Below are 14,352 nucleotides of genomic sequence, written 5' to 3' on the forward strand. Positions count from 1 at the left end.
ACTGGCCATCGGCCAAATGGAAGTACAACCTGGCTTCTAGATTGACACCAGCCTTCTCCCTACACTCTCAGGCTGACCTTCTTGAGTCCACTTTTTTTGATGGCTACTAGTGTGAGGAATTCATACGACCACAAACTATAAGGAAATACAGTAGATGCAGAGCCCAATTTTAGCCTGCTTAGGAGATTGATTTTATTAGCTTGAATGAGCTGAAATGGATATTTTTGTAAGTCAAGAACAGCCAAATATTGGCAAATTCACCTGATTCAAGCTGTACTCAGGAATCCGTCATTTCTGGGTTCTCAGTCTTCTCTTCCTTTCACCTATTCCTGCTCTTCCTCTTCAGCTTCTCAGAATTTGCCTTCAAATTCCACTCTCTATCCTGAAGCCAGTTGAGTCCCTACTAAGTTCCTCTAGCTAACCCAATGTCCATTCCATAAACATTCAAGGAGCATCTTTTCTGAACCATGGACTGAGCAAACTGCCGGTGATACAAGGGCAGAGGGAAGTCTGTCCTCACCTTTGAGGAGCTCATAGAAGAGTAAGAAAGGGATGTTTTTTAAAGATATAGAATCAGTTTGGTGATGAAAATATGTCCCAAGTGTTGTAGAGAATAGAAGAACATCATGCTTGGGGGAAGAAAATGAGGAAAGTTTCAAAGAAGAGTCGACATTTGGATTGCACCTGAAGGATATGTAAGATTTCCTAAACGAACTAAGTCAGGAAAGGTATCACAGGCAGACATGATGCCAAGTTCTAGAGTCTGGGGGCATGAAAGGAGATGAGTGTTCTGGGAAAGGGCCAATAATTTGATAGGGTTCAATGATAGGTTGCAAGGGTGCAAGTGGCGATTGGCGTCAGATCTTAAAGGCATTTCCTTCCTTTATCATGTGGGTGAGGCAACAGGGAAGGAACATGTTTGTTTGTTTCTGAAATATAATTTTGCAAAATTCAAGAGAGCTTGTTTTCTTTCAATGAACTGTGAGGCTAGCAGGGACGATCAAACAAAATGAGTAGGATGTGTAGGCTTTTAACATTATCTTTATTGTTTTCTCTGCTTGCAAAAGAAGTGTAGATTCATTCTAAGCAACTCCAACATTACAGAAATATACAACATAGAAACCAAATGCTCCCTGTAATCCAAACTTCCAGACCCTGACCGCTGTTACTACACCAATGTACAGGTATATATTCCTTTAGACTCCTATTTCAATGTATAAACCAAAATATAACTTTCTCCATACCAGAAAATATAGAGCTACCTCATTTTTTAATGGCTGTGTGATATTCTCTTACATTAATGTACTATAACTTGTTAGATCAATCCTTATTTTGTGGACATTTGAGCTGTTTTAAATTTTTCATGATTACAAACAATGCCAGGATGAATACCTTCTTTACATAAACCTTTGCAAATTGCCTTTCTATAGGATACATTCTTAGAGCTCCTTCAGGGAACTGACATGAAGGAATGATAGTTTTTCATTTTAATAGGTATTGCCAAATTGCCATCATAAAGGTTGTATCAATTTATATCCTAACAGTATATTCAGGTCCCAATTTCCCTAGGGGTGGGTGGGACTCTATAGGCAGTCTGCTCTTATCAGAGAGATTGCAGAACCTCGAGACTCTTCATTCAGTTCTGTGAATGTCTGCAGTTCACACATCTCTCTGGTTTCTAATAAATTAACACGAATAGCAGCTCGAAGGTTTGCCCAAAAAAGGCCACACTTACGCCTATCCTTGGGCCATTCCAAGTATGCTTTCTTTTCCATGAGAGTTTTCAGCTTAGGATACCTGGTAGGAATACAGTAGAGCGGAATGGGTTCCAGTAGGATAAGAATTATGTAATCAGAACTTTCACGGAAGAGATCGTGACGGGCAAAGTAGAGTTCATAATGGCACCACTCCGTCTGGACAAAGTTGGGAGACAAAACAAAGATGGACTTATAACTTTTCTCAATGCAGTTTATGGTATCTTCAGTAATGCTCTTGCCAGGGTCAGAGTTTCCCTCATGAAGGCAAATCAGGACAGAACTATCTTCTTTCTCTATATTGGGAATCAATTCATACTTCACCCAGGCAGAATCATGTTCACTGTATGAAATAAACACATGGAATTGGATATTTCTCTTGAGCTGTTCTTGGGTGGTCTTCCTAACCCTGTGCCATGTCTGTGTCCATTGACCTAGCATCCTGAGATACCAGGGCAGATCAAAGTGGAGGCAGCAGAAGGCCACAGCCGTCCCCAGAACTAGCATGATAACCACAATGGTGACAATCAACAAAGCTGTGTTGCAAGATATTTCAGGAAGATGAACATCCTTTAACTGAGTCCCCTTTAAATTCAAAGGGTATTCACAGATGTATGAATCTGACCACCCAACCATCATGCCCTCTGAGTATTTTTCAAGCTGAATAAAATCTCTTAATTCACAAGTACATCGGAATGGATTTCTTCCTACATTTAGAGTCTTAACTTCCTGGCAGCTCTGGAAAAACTCCAGAGATGGGCTGAGAATTAAGTTCATTTCAACGTTCAGAACTGAGAGTCTTCTGAAATGACTGCACCCAGGAAGTTCAGTTAGAAAATTAAATGCAAGATTTAACTCTCGCAAGGATGTCAGGTGAATAATGTCTTTAGGGACAGTTTGAATTTTGTTATTATTCAAGTCAAGTATTTGAATATTTCTGGGCAAGCACCTGAAAACAGAATCAGCAAATTTGTTGGATGACAAGTTCATGGTGATCAAGGTTTCTGGCCACAAGCAATTTTCATCATTTTCATGTTGTAACAGATTTTCGCTCAGATCTAAGTGCCTCAAGGATGTGTTGCCGGCAAAGCAACTCACTAAGGAAAGTGTCTCCAATTTATTGTCCTTCAAAATGAGAGTTTTCAAATGAGGCATTTGGATAGATTTTTTAAACACGTCATCTGTTAAGATATTGTTAGCAAAATTTAAATATTGGAATCTTGTAGGATATATAGGGAACAGCATGTGAGGCATTTGCGCATCTGATATTGTCAGGTTTTCTATATCCATTTTGGTAAAAAGCAAGTAGACTCTCTCCTGTGGGATATTAAAAATTCTGAAATGTACATTCTCCAATTTTATAGTTCTCATTACAGTATTTGAGTAGTCAAATGAATTGTGGTCAAGATAAACCTTACCTCCAAAAGTCACATGTTGAATCTGGAAGTATTCTACTGACGTATGCCAAACAAATTGGAAGATAAGCAGAAGATCATCCCAGAGTAAATCAACTTTATTAAGGAACAGAATGGATGTCTTGGCATTCTCTAAAATAAGATTTTGCTGAGCTTCATGACTTGCAAATTGGCTTTTGCCATCTATATTCGTAATTTCTAATATTTTTGAAGTCTTCATTCCATCACGCAAAAGAACCCAGAAATTTGTGTTCATTGGTAAAACAATGTGAAGTTTTGTTGTGTTTAAGATGGGCAGGCTACCTTCTTCATAATGAGAAAGAGTTCTCAATCCTAAGAAGACAGTATTTAGATGCAAATGAGCAATTTTCTGGAAATCTGATTTTTGTATTTTTGCCCCACTCAAACCTAGGATTTCCAGGTGTGACATGTTGCCAGTCTCCTCGCAGGTAGGCACGGTGTCAAAGTCATTGAAGGACAGATCTAAATGTCTGAGACCTGCCAGTGAGAACCAAGTTACACTCTTCAGTCTGTTGTAAGACACATCTAAATATCTTAACTCCTTGTTGAATTCAAAGGTCTTGATATCCAGCTCTTGGATTCTGTTATGGCATAGAATCAAAACTTTCAGTTTAGAGAAGGAATGAAAATCTGAACGCTGGAGTTGAAAAAGGAGGTTGTAGGACAAATCCAGTATGGTTGTGGTTGGGGTCAAGTCTTCAGGAACCTTTCTTAAAGATGTGTTTGAGCAGTTGGTAGTCAATTCTGTTTCTTCTGGCAGCTTTGAAGCCCCACTATGCACTGACGTAACAATACTACAAAATACGTAAATGCTTCTGATATGTTTCATTGTAATTCTGAGGATTTTATCACTGGTTCACCTCAGATGACTTTTTTCACACATCACCTCATAGGAATGAGGAAGATGAGTTCAAATCCTGGAAAGACAACATATAATGTTAAGTGGTTATGTGATTTGTTAAACCCTGTAGAATTTTTTTTTTTTTTAATGCCAACATCTGACTGTATTCACCAAGAATTTGGATTAGGGTTCCAACCCATTTATTGAGTCTTTGACTTGATCTCAGAGCTTGGCTTATAGATTTCCAAGCCAGGTACTGTGTCACACCCCCATCACTGAGGCAAGTCAGGATTCCCAGAAGGGAGATAGATATATAATAGTTGGCAGAAGTTCCTCTCACCCAGTTCAAATTAGGAACTGCGTTGCTCGGTCATATTCAACACCCCCTGCCACATCCCCTTTTGATAGCCTGAAAGCTTTAAGAAAATGAAAAGAAATTTTAAAAAATTAAGATATTTTTAGAGAAGTTTAAGATTCACAGCAAAATTGAAAGGAAGGTACAGAGATTTTCCATATCCCTCCTGCCTCCACACATACACAGTCTCCCCCATTATCAACACACCCACCGGAGTGGTGCATCTGTTAACAATTGATGGACCTACGTTGACACCTTATAATCATGCAAAGTCCATAGTTTATGCTATCATTCACTCTTGGTGTTGTACATTCTAAGGGTTTGGATACATTGTGGATACATGATGATGTGTAGCCATCATTATGGTATCATACAGAGTATTTTCATTTCCCTAAAAGTCATCTATGCCAATTCATCCTCTGCCCACCCCACAACCGCTGGCAACCACTTGTCTTTTTATTGTCTCCATAGTTTTGCCTTTTCTAGAATGACATGTAGTTGGAATCATACAGTATGTTCTTTTTTCAGATTGGCTCCTTTCCCATAGTAATATGCACTTAGGTTTCTTCCATGTCTTTGCATGGCTTGATCGTTCATTTCTTTTTAGCACTGAATAATATTTCATTGTCTGGATGTACCCCAGTTTATCCATTCACCTACTGAAGGACATCTTGGTTGCTTCCATGTTTTAGCAATTATGAATAAAGCTGCTATAAATATCTGTGTACAGGTTTTTGTGTGGACGTAAGTTCTCAGTGAAAGTAATTCTTCATCACTGAATGCTGTGGGCCCCTGAATTAATGCCATGAAGTTGTTTTTCAACTTTGTATTTGTGAACATAGAGAGTCTCTTGAGTGAATATCTGACTTTCAATAACACTTAGCCATGTGTATAGAAAGTCCAAAACACGGAAATAAACAGAATGGTTCCTGTCCTTGTGCCTCCATATGTCTTCAGGTTGGTGGCAAAAGCAATCTGGATCACTGCCAAATAGTGATAATGATAGAAACAATTTCCATTTCTTGAAGCGTTTTGATGTGCTGAGAGATATACTAAACCCTTCACGTATATTATCTCACTTATCCATCACAAAACTCTGGGAGAGAAGTATTATTACCCACATTTTATAGTTGAAGAAACTCATGGATGCAGAATGCTGAGGATTTTGAGAGAAGAATCAGACTTCAAGTGTTTGATTAGACACAGAACAGAGGTGGTTGGAGAACTAAGAATTTCATATTATTATTCAAGATATTTATTGAGTACCTACTCTGCCAGGCACTTTTTCTAGCCACTGAGGATATAACAGTGAATAGAACAGATAGAATTTCTCTTCTGACTCAGCTTATATTCTAGCGAGGGGTAAGAAAGGAGAGACTATACACAAAATAATAAATTTATCTGTTAGGTGGTGATCAGGGCTAGAAAGAAAGTAACTAAATGAGGGGACCTGAGGGTGACTGGGGAGTGATATTTTGTACAGGATGGTCTGAAAAGGCCTCACAGGACCTTCATGCAAAGATCTAAAGGGAGTGAGGAAGTGAGCCACTTGTTGTCTAGGGATAGAGTATTCTGGAGAGAGAGAGCAGGTACAAGTTCAGAGACCTGAAGGGGGGCGGGGGACATGTTTGGAAAATGTGAGGAATGACTTGTGGAATTGGGGGAGGTGGATTGAAGACGTCAGACCTTGTAAGGATTGGGGATTTTCCTCTGACTGAAATAAGAAACCAGTACAGGATGCAGAGTAGAGGAGTGGCAGATTCTGACGTACATCTTAATGAGTCCTCTGCTTGTCTGTTGGAAATGACTGGAAGGGCACAAGCCTGGCAGGGAAGAGCCCTGGGACACTATGGAATAATTCATGCAAGAAAGAAGGTAGAGAGGGATGTGGTGAGAAGTGGTTAGATTCTACTATTAAATTAGTAAATTCTTCAACTTTACGTCCTCCCACACCAGGAACTCTGAAAACACAAGGGAAGGTAACTAGCAGTGGTGAGAGTTTTCCTGCTTCGACTTTCATGTGTTTAATATGCATTGACCCTCAGTCTCCCTCAGACTGGTCACTCCCATAGACAAGCAGGAGGAACAAGAGGCAAACTCACAGTGTAGTGAGACTTCTCTGTACTGTTCATGCTGTCCCGTTGTTATGAGAAGCTGTGTGCGTGTGTGTGTTGTGTGTGTGTGTGTGTGTGTGTATGCACCCATGCAGGGATGGTGGGGAGAAAAACGGGCAGAGCTAACACAAAAGGATACCTGGAATATTACCCGCTCTCATCTGGATTTTTCTTTCTCTAGAACCTGTCTGGTTTTATTGTTGTGGTTGTTCTTGTTGAAGTGAAGAAATTCTAGAAAACATGTTGATATTTCCTAAGGTAATTTACAAATGAAAATACTTTATAAAATTGTTTCATAGAAAATAGGAAAAGGGAAACAGAAATGTCATGTCAAGCATCCTGTGACGTGAGTGTGAAGAGAGAATGTTGATTTTTGATGTTCCTTGTCCATTGTGCCCTCAGTGGAAGAGGACCATGAAAGACACTGGTTGGGGGTGGGGCTGAGGAGGGGCGGGCCCAGAACTGACCTTTCACTTTTCCACTGAGATAGTCCCTCCATGTTTGTTTCCTCCAGTCCATCCCATGCAGCCCTTTCTTGGTCATCTCCTTTTTCTGTAACATTTAATATACCATCCAATGATCAAAATAAGAACAAATACCAATATAAAAAAAGAGTCTCGGGCTTCCCTGGTGGCGCAGTGGTTGAGAGTCCGCCTGCTGATGCAGGGGACACGGATTCGTGCCCTGGTCCCGGCGGATCCCACATGCTGCGGAGCGGCTGGGCCCGTGAGCCGTGGCGGCTGAGCCTGCGCGTCCGGAGCCTGTGCTCCAGGGGCGGGAGAGGCCACAACAGTGAGAGGCCCACATACCGGAAAAAAAAAAAAAGACTCTCTGATATAACTTTATGTCCGTGGTTATTTTCCAGATTTTGGGAATCCAGCAAAATAAATTAGTTGCCAATACCATAATTTTAATCCATAACCACATTTAAGATGACCTGAGTAATTGTTCTGTTTGATGAACCTACACATTTATTTAGCATGTCTGGTAGCATCTCCACGCCATATTGACTCTCATGCAAATGAGGCAGTGGCCACCTGATATCTTTTTGGATAACAACTACCGTTCACTGGCTTTCTGTAGATTGATTCCTACAACCACCACCTTGTAAGGTAGGTGCTATCACTGTTCAGCCTTTACAGGTAGAGAAGGTGGCTCTCAGAGAGGCCCTGTAACTGCCTCACGGTCACACCTTAACCCATGGTGAGTGCAGAGCCTGGGCTCTTAGCCACTCTGCTATCTTGTCTCTCTAGGGTGAGTCAAGATAAATCTGTTTTCAAAATACACTATAATACATTAATCAATGAAATTATAGCTCACTACGTCATACTGAGTCTTTAACGTTTCCTTATACACAGTTCAAGGAATCCAGTGAATAAGTCTGCAAGTGCCACCCAACTTAGGTTTTAGGTCAGTTACCTACAAGGATTGACATGGATTGAGACATTATGTTGAGGACTGTCTTGTTGAAGCCACTGTATTTTGGGGTCACTTGTTACAGCACCCTGCCTATGTCCTACCTAATGTACTATCACACTTAGAATGAAATCCAAACTCCCAATACTGGATTATAACATCTCCCAGGAGCTGGTCTTGCTTCCTTCTGGGATCTTGTTTCATATAACTCTTCTCTTGACCCTCTGCACTCCAATCATACTGCCCCTCTCTTTGCTCCTTGGCCACATCACGCTTGCCCCAACCTCAGGGCCTTTACCCTAGCTTTTCCCTCAGCTTAGGATACTCTTCTCTCATCCTTCCTTGGCTGGATCTTTCTTATCATTTAGGTCTTGGCTTAAAGTTTATCTCCTCTAAGGAACCTGATTTGACCACCTAATCTAAAGAGGCCATTTTGGGCTTCCCTGGTAGTGCAGTGGTTAAGAATCCGCCTGCCAGTTCAGGGGACACAGGTTCGAGCCCTGGTCCGGGAATATCCCACATGCTGCGGAGCAACTAAGCCCGTAAGCCACAGCTACTGAGCCTGCACTCTAGAGCTCGCGAGCCACGACTACTGAAGCCCACAGGCCTAGAGCCCGTGCTCTGCAATAAGAGAAGACACTGCAATGAGAAGCCTGCACACCACAACGAAGGGTAGACCCCGCTCGCCGTAACTAGAGAAAGCCCGCATGCAGCAATGAAGACCCGACGCAGCCAAAAATAAATAAACAAAATAAATAATTGTTTTTAAATGGGAAAAAAGGCCGTCTAGATTAACTTGGTGTTCATTCCCTTCATCCTATTTTATTTCTCTACAAAACAGAGCACTTACCACTATCTGAAACTTTTGTTCATTTATTTGTTTGTTGATTACTTCCCCACCGCTCACACCCATGAGAGAAGGGGTCCGACAATCTGGTTCATCTCTGTATTCCCAACACAGAGAATAGTGCCTGGTACATTGCATGTGCTCAGTAAATACATTAATGTATATATGAGTAAATGAATTATCTCAATTTTTTATTCCTTAGCACAATGTGGTACATAATATGCTCTCAAAAATATGTATCAGATGAATTAATTGGAGTTATGAATCCCTGTTATGATGCAGTGCATGATAATCAGAGAATGAGTTTAGTGACAGGAATTGATCACTAAGGCATAAAACATAATGTATATAAACCACTTGGTATCACACCTAGCATATCACAAATGGTAGCAGTTATCAGGACCAAAACTAGGGTGATTTCAGGCACATATTTTAAGAGGCACCAAGAAACTCAGTAATCAAGATAAGTAGTATTTTAATAAAATATTTTAAAATTAATATAAAATCCATAATGAACAAAATATCAAATTTTTTCATAAAGACACGGTTAGTATTACTGATTTTTCCTCTTGTCTCAGGTTCCAGTGTGGCTTGGTAGGACATTGGCAGTTTTAGTCATTAAGAAGATGAGGTGTTTTGAACATGATTATCTCACAGAGTACTTCATAGCGACTTACTTTAAGTTGCTCCTATGTCTAGGAGCTATGGCCCTTGAAAAATGCTATGTCTAGGAGCTATGGCCCTTGAAAAATGCTATGTCTAGGAGCTAAAGCAACCCAGTTGCTTTATCTGGAATCCCCTGAGTTGAGATGTCATAGCTTTCATGTTTTACCCATGTTTTACTCTTCTCTCTGCTCAATACCACAACCTCATCTGAAACTTATTCTAAAGAAGTGAGAGGAACTCTTTCTGAACTTCTCTTAATATAATAAAATAAAAAGGTCCTCTCTCTCAGGCAATGCATATAAATTATGGCATTTCATTTAAACATTTTTAAAAGTAGGACAAACTTTTGATGAAAGATGCAGTCAATAAATATGTTACTATCATAGTCATGCTACTGTTACTGGGTGCTGAAAGCAGGTGAAAAACAATGACTTTCTTTAATAGTTTATGATTTAAAAGTCCAAGTCAAAAGACACCATGAAATGATTATTGGTGGCTTGTCAAAGAATACTTAAACATCTAATTTCTCTTTTCCCAATGATGAAAAAAAAAATGGAGAAGGGGTTAAAAACCCATCGAATGTTGAATAATCTTTACAGCATAAGAGTAAGAAAGATTGACATTTTATGAATGTTTCCTGTTTGCCTGGCACGGAGCTAAATGCTTTCCATATGTTCATTATCTTGTTCAATCCTCTCAACAACCCAACAAAATGATGGATACTTTTATCCCCATTTTACAAATGGAGGAGCTAAAACTCAGAGGTTAAGTAACTTGCCCAAGGTGAGCCAGTGAATAAGCAGTAGAGCATGAATTTGAACCCAGACCTATCTGGTTCCTTTGGAACCCAAATGGAAGACATTTCAAACTCTGAAATGAAAGAGCTTAGGGTGTGATTACCGAGGCTAATTCTGTTGCCAGGACTAATTGCCACTGTGGCCTCTTCCTCTCTTCCCACCTTATGTGCCTCTCTCCGAAGCTATCTATACTCTGCTAGGTGTCATAAATTTCCAGAAACCAGCAAAAGGAAACCCAAACTCTCAAGCACCTGCAAGACAATTCCTCAGATCAACAGTGATCAATAGTAAGCCCAAGGTCACTCACTAATCATTAACATTTAGATTAGTATAGGCAAAATAACAAATACTGAAAATCTGAACAAGGCTACTTTCCTCCCATTTACTGATAAGTCTGAAAAATCTGAAAATCTGAACACATCTACTTTCCTCCCATTTTGTTTAGAAAAGACCCATGCAGCCCTTATTTCATTTTCATGAGTGTTACAGCAAACAAAACGAAAGAGTTCTTACCCTCAGGCTTGCAGCGTCTCCGTCAGAGCTGCAGGTGTGGATGATTCATAGACAGGACTAGAATTGGCTGGAGGAGCGATTGAATCAAGCTTTTCTGTGAAGCTTACGCTCCTTTGCCCTCTACTGCATACTGCCCTCTACTGCATACATGTTGCATGAGTTCATACAATCTTAGATCACTTTTTAAAGAATTGCAGTAAAATACACATAATATAAAATTAACCATTTCAAGTGTACAGTTCAGTGGCATTAAGTACATTCACATAGTTGTTCACCCATCAGCGTCACCCATCTCCAGAACCTTTTCATCGTCTCTCACTGAAACTCTATATCCATTAAGCAGTAACTCCCACTTCTCCCTCTCTTCAGTCCCTGGTAACTACTATTCTACTTTCTGTCTCTATAAATTTGCCTACTCTAGGTACCTCAGATAAGTGGAATCACACAATATTTGTCCTTTTGTGACTGGCTTATTTCATTTAGCATAATGTGTTCAAGGTTCTTCCATGTTGTAGTATGTATCACAGTTTCCTTCCTTCCCTTCTTAAGGCTGAATAATATTCTGTTGTATGTATGTACCACATTTTTGTTTATCCATTCATCCATCAATGGATATTTGGGTTGTTTTCACCTTTTGACCATTTTGAATAATGTTTCTATGGACATGGACGTGTACAAATATCTGTTCAAGTCCCTGCTTTCAGTTCTTTTGGGTAGATACCTAGAAGTGGAATTGCTGGATCATATGGCAATTCTACGTTTAAATTTTTGCAGAACTGCCATACTGTTTCCCACAGCATCTTAGAGCACTTTGATGGTGCTTTACTTCAAGGTTCAAATCAGTCATGCCGCCCATCAAATTGGGTGGTAAGGCCAAGTGATAATAAGAAGAAATAGGAATGGTGGCTCCAAAATTTCAGCAATCTGACTGGAAGAGAGTGGGAAGGGGTTAATTAGAGGCCTTGTCTTGAAACGAAGCGGTAAAACAAGCATGACATTTTTTAATGTAGACTGCAGAGAACAGATCAATTTTTTCAAAGCAACACTTTTTGAGGTTTTATTTATACTTGACTTTAGGTTCAGATGACACTGCTGGAGATCACTAAGGAAGATGAAAATTTCCAAATGGATTTGTCCACAGGTGGGTGATGGTCAATTTTTAAATGGATAATTATAATAGGTTTATGTAAATGTAAAATTGGGGGGGGTCCTTCACACAAAATTTTTTTCACAATTATGTTGAGGTTCTTTAGTAAAAATGTATGTATTTCTGCATATATTGTAGGGATAAAATCATACAATGAATAACTATAAAGAAAAACAAAAAACAGTCTGCTCTTCTGCCCACCTAAACATATATAAACATGTCTACATTCACATATACATGAAGTCAGGTGCTGGATGCATGCCCATCGGAAATATTGGAGAGAGTGTTGTTAGCTTGTTGGATAAGCTCTAAAATTTCTTTCATCTCAGAAATTCTCAAACGACTCTGATCGGTACACATATTCTATACAGCCCTCTCAAGAAAATATAATCACTTGGGGTTTTTCATGTCCAAAGACATATTCTTCCCTTTCTCATAGCCCAACATTTTTAAACATTCTACACTCTCAGTGAATGGGGAATTTTCTTTACTTATTTTTAATTTCCAGAAACAAGTCAAGCCAAGTTAGAGAGTAGTATTCTGTGTCATCATCACCATCATCGTTGTGATCACTATAGCTTGCATTCTTCCTAAGTGCAGAAAGGATTAGCCAAATAAGATATTGGCTAATCCTCACTACAAAGGACATAGAACATATATATGATTCCCATTTGACAGATGATGAATCTGGTTCAGTCAGAATAAGAAACTTGCCCAAGGCCATCATCTGGTAAGAGATGGAGTCAAGATTTAAAACTGAGTCTAGGGACTTCCCTGGTGGTCCAGGGGCTAAGACTCCGTGCTCGCAATGCAGGGAGCCTGGGTTCGATCCCTGGTCAGGGAACTAGATCTCACATGATGCAACTAGGAGTTTGCATGCCACAACTAAGGTATCCTGCATGCCGCAACTAAAGATCCCACATGCCACAACTAAGACCCAATGCAGCCAAATAAATAAATATTTTTTAAAAAATAAATAAAACTGAGTCTATCTGGCTCCAAAGCCCACAATATTCACTACTTCAGGTACCTAAGAGTTTGTATACTATTTCCTCTGCCTTCACCTGGAATTTCTAAAATCTTTAAATCTTTATTTGCAATTAGCAGTAAGAACAGTATGCTCAGAACCATATGTGCTGATATCTTTGGCTAGGAATTTTTTTTTTTTTTTTTTTTTTTAAACACCCGCAACAGCATTCCTTTGCATTCATCACTCTATCTTGCCCCTGCATCGGCAGGCGGACTCTCAACCACTGCACCACCAGGGAAGCCCTAGGATTTTTTTTTATTCCCTTCAAAAGTCTTTCTCCGATGCAGGGGACACGGGTTCGTGCCCTGGTCCGGGAAGATGCCACATGCAGCGGAGCGGCTGGGCCCGTGAGCCATGGCCGCTGAGCCTGCGCGTCCGGAGTCTGTGCTCCGCAACGGGACAGCCCACAACAGTGAGAGGCCCGCGTACCGCAAAAGAAAAAAAAAAAAAATTTCTCTGTTTTCCTTCCTTTTTTCCCCCTCTCCTCTTACTCTGGGCTTCAGAGATATCTGCCCTGATATCCCTCCACCTCGCCGCCCCCCCCCTCCACATACTCAGTCGTTCAGTCACTCACATACATTTCTTCCCTTATGCCTTCCCCTGATTTTAGACTTCTACCTGCCGTATTTCTGCCTTCATATAAAATTTGCAACCAACAGAGAGCTTTGGGTTACCTCAAGTGGATGGAGGTTTATTTTAAAGATAAAGCTCTTGCAGTCTAGCACATAGTCTAGTATGAAACATATGTTATTTGGGTAGAGCTCCTCTAGTTTAGTTATAAGTATCAGTAAGAGAAAATAGTGACAGAAGTTTTTTCTGAATTTCTAAAAAACAAATATAAGCGAATAAAATTCTCACGTGGTTAGGAAATTCAAATCATTTATCATTCATTTACTATACTCAGTGAGTATAAGGAGGGGAGAAAGTTTTAGTTCAAACAAATAAGCAGTGGAAACCTAATAATTTTGCAGAGATTTGGTACTTTATTACCAAGGACTATAGCAGCATTGTCCAATAGAATATAGAAAGAATGCAAGTCACACAAGTAACTTTAAATTATCTAGTAAACATGTTTAAAATGACAAAAAGAAATTGGTGAAATTAATTTTGATTATATATTTTATTTATTCCATTATATCAAAATGTTCGTATGTAACAGAAAAAATAACTACTAACAAAATAGTTTACGTTCTTTTCTCATAGAATGTCTTAGAAATATGATGTGTATTTTACACTTACAGCACATTTCAATTCAGATTTGCCACATTTTAAGGACTCAGTAGTCACACATGGCTAGTGGCTACCATGTTGAACAGATAGGGCTAGAGTCTTAAGTTAATAAATGGCCATCCTACAATTAACCAACAAACTGGAACTCTAATTCACCACAAAATATTTCCCGGTAATGCCAAATATTGCTATTGCTCATTTCCTCA

At 39.7% G+C, this 14,352-nt stretch overlaps 1 protein-coding gene across 2 annotated transcripts; it reads right to left on the reverse strand.

The window, feature by feature from the left end:
• Positions 1-1,032: 1,032 nt before the first annotated feature.
• Positions 1,033-10,808, reverse strand: TLR10 (toll like receptor 10). Of its 2 annotated transcripts, none has more exons than XM_007449407.1 (2): positions 10,740-10,808; positions 1,033-4,107 (listed from the first exon to the last, which is right to left on the reverse strand). In XM_007449407.1, the coding sequence occupies exon 2, from the start codon at positions 4,017-4,019 to the stop codon at positions 1,584-1,586; it is 2,436 nt and encodes an 811-aa protein (XP_007449469.1). In that variant the 5' UTR covers positions 4,020-4,107; positions 10,740-10,808; the 3' UTR covers positions 1,033-1,583. The 2 variants fall into 2 exon arrangements, with proteins under 2 accessions (XP_007449469.1, XP_007449470.1); XM_007449408.1 differs by lacking the exon at positions 10,740-10,808 and adding an exon at positions 5,264-5,404 and having other exon boundaries at positions 1,355-4,107.
• Positions 10,809-14,352: the final 3,544 nt, after the last annotated feature.

Source organism: Lipotes vexillifer, unplaced genomic scaffold (assembly GCF_000442215.2).
Source record: "Lipotes vexillifer unplaced genomic scaffold, Lipotes_vexillifer_v1.1 scaffold153, whole genome shotgun sequence".
NCBI lineage: Eukaryota > Metazoa > Chordata > Mammalia > Artiodactyla > Lipotidae > Lipotes > Lipotes vexillifer.

What these genes read in the sequence shown, in the direction of transcription:
- TLR10 (XM_007449407.1), bottom strand. Translation starts at nt 4,019, where the DNA reads ATGAAACATATCAGAAGCATTTACGTATTTTGTAGTATTGTTACGTCA.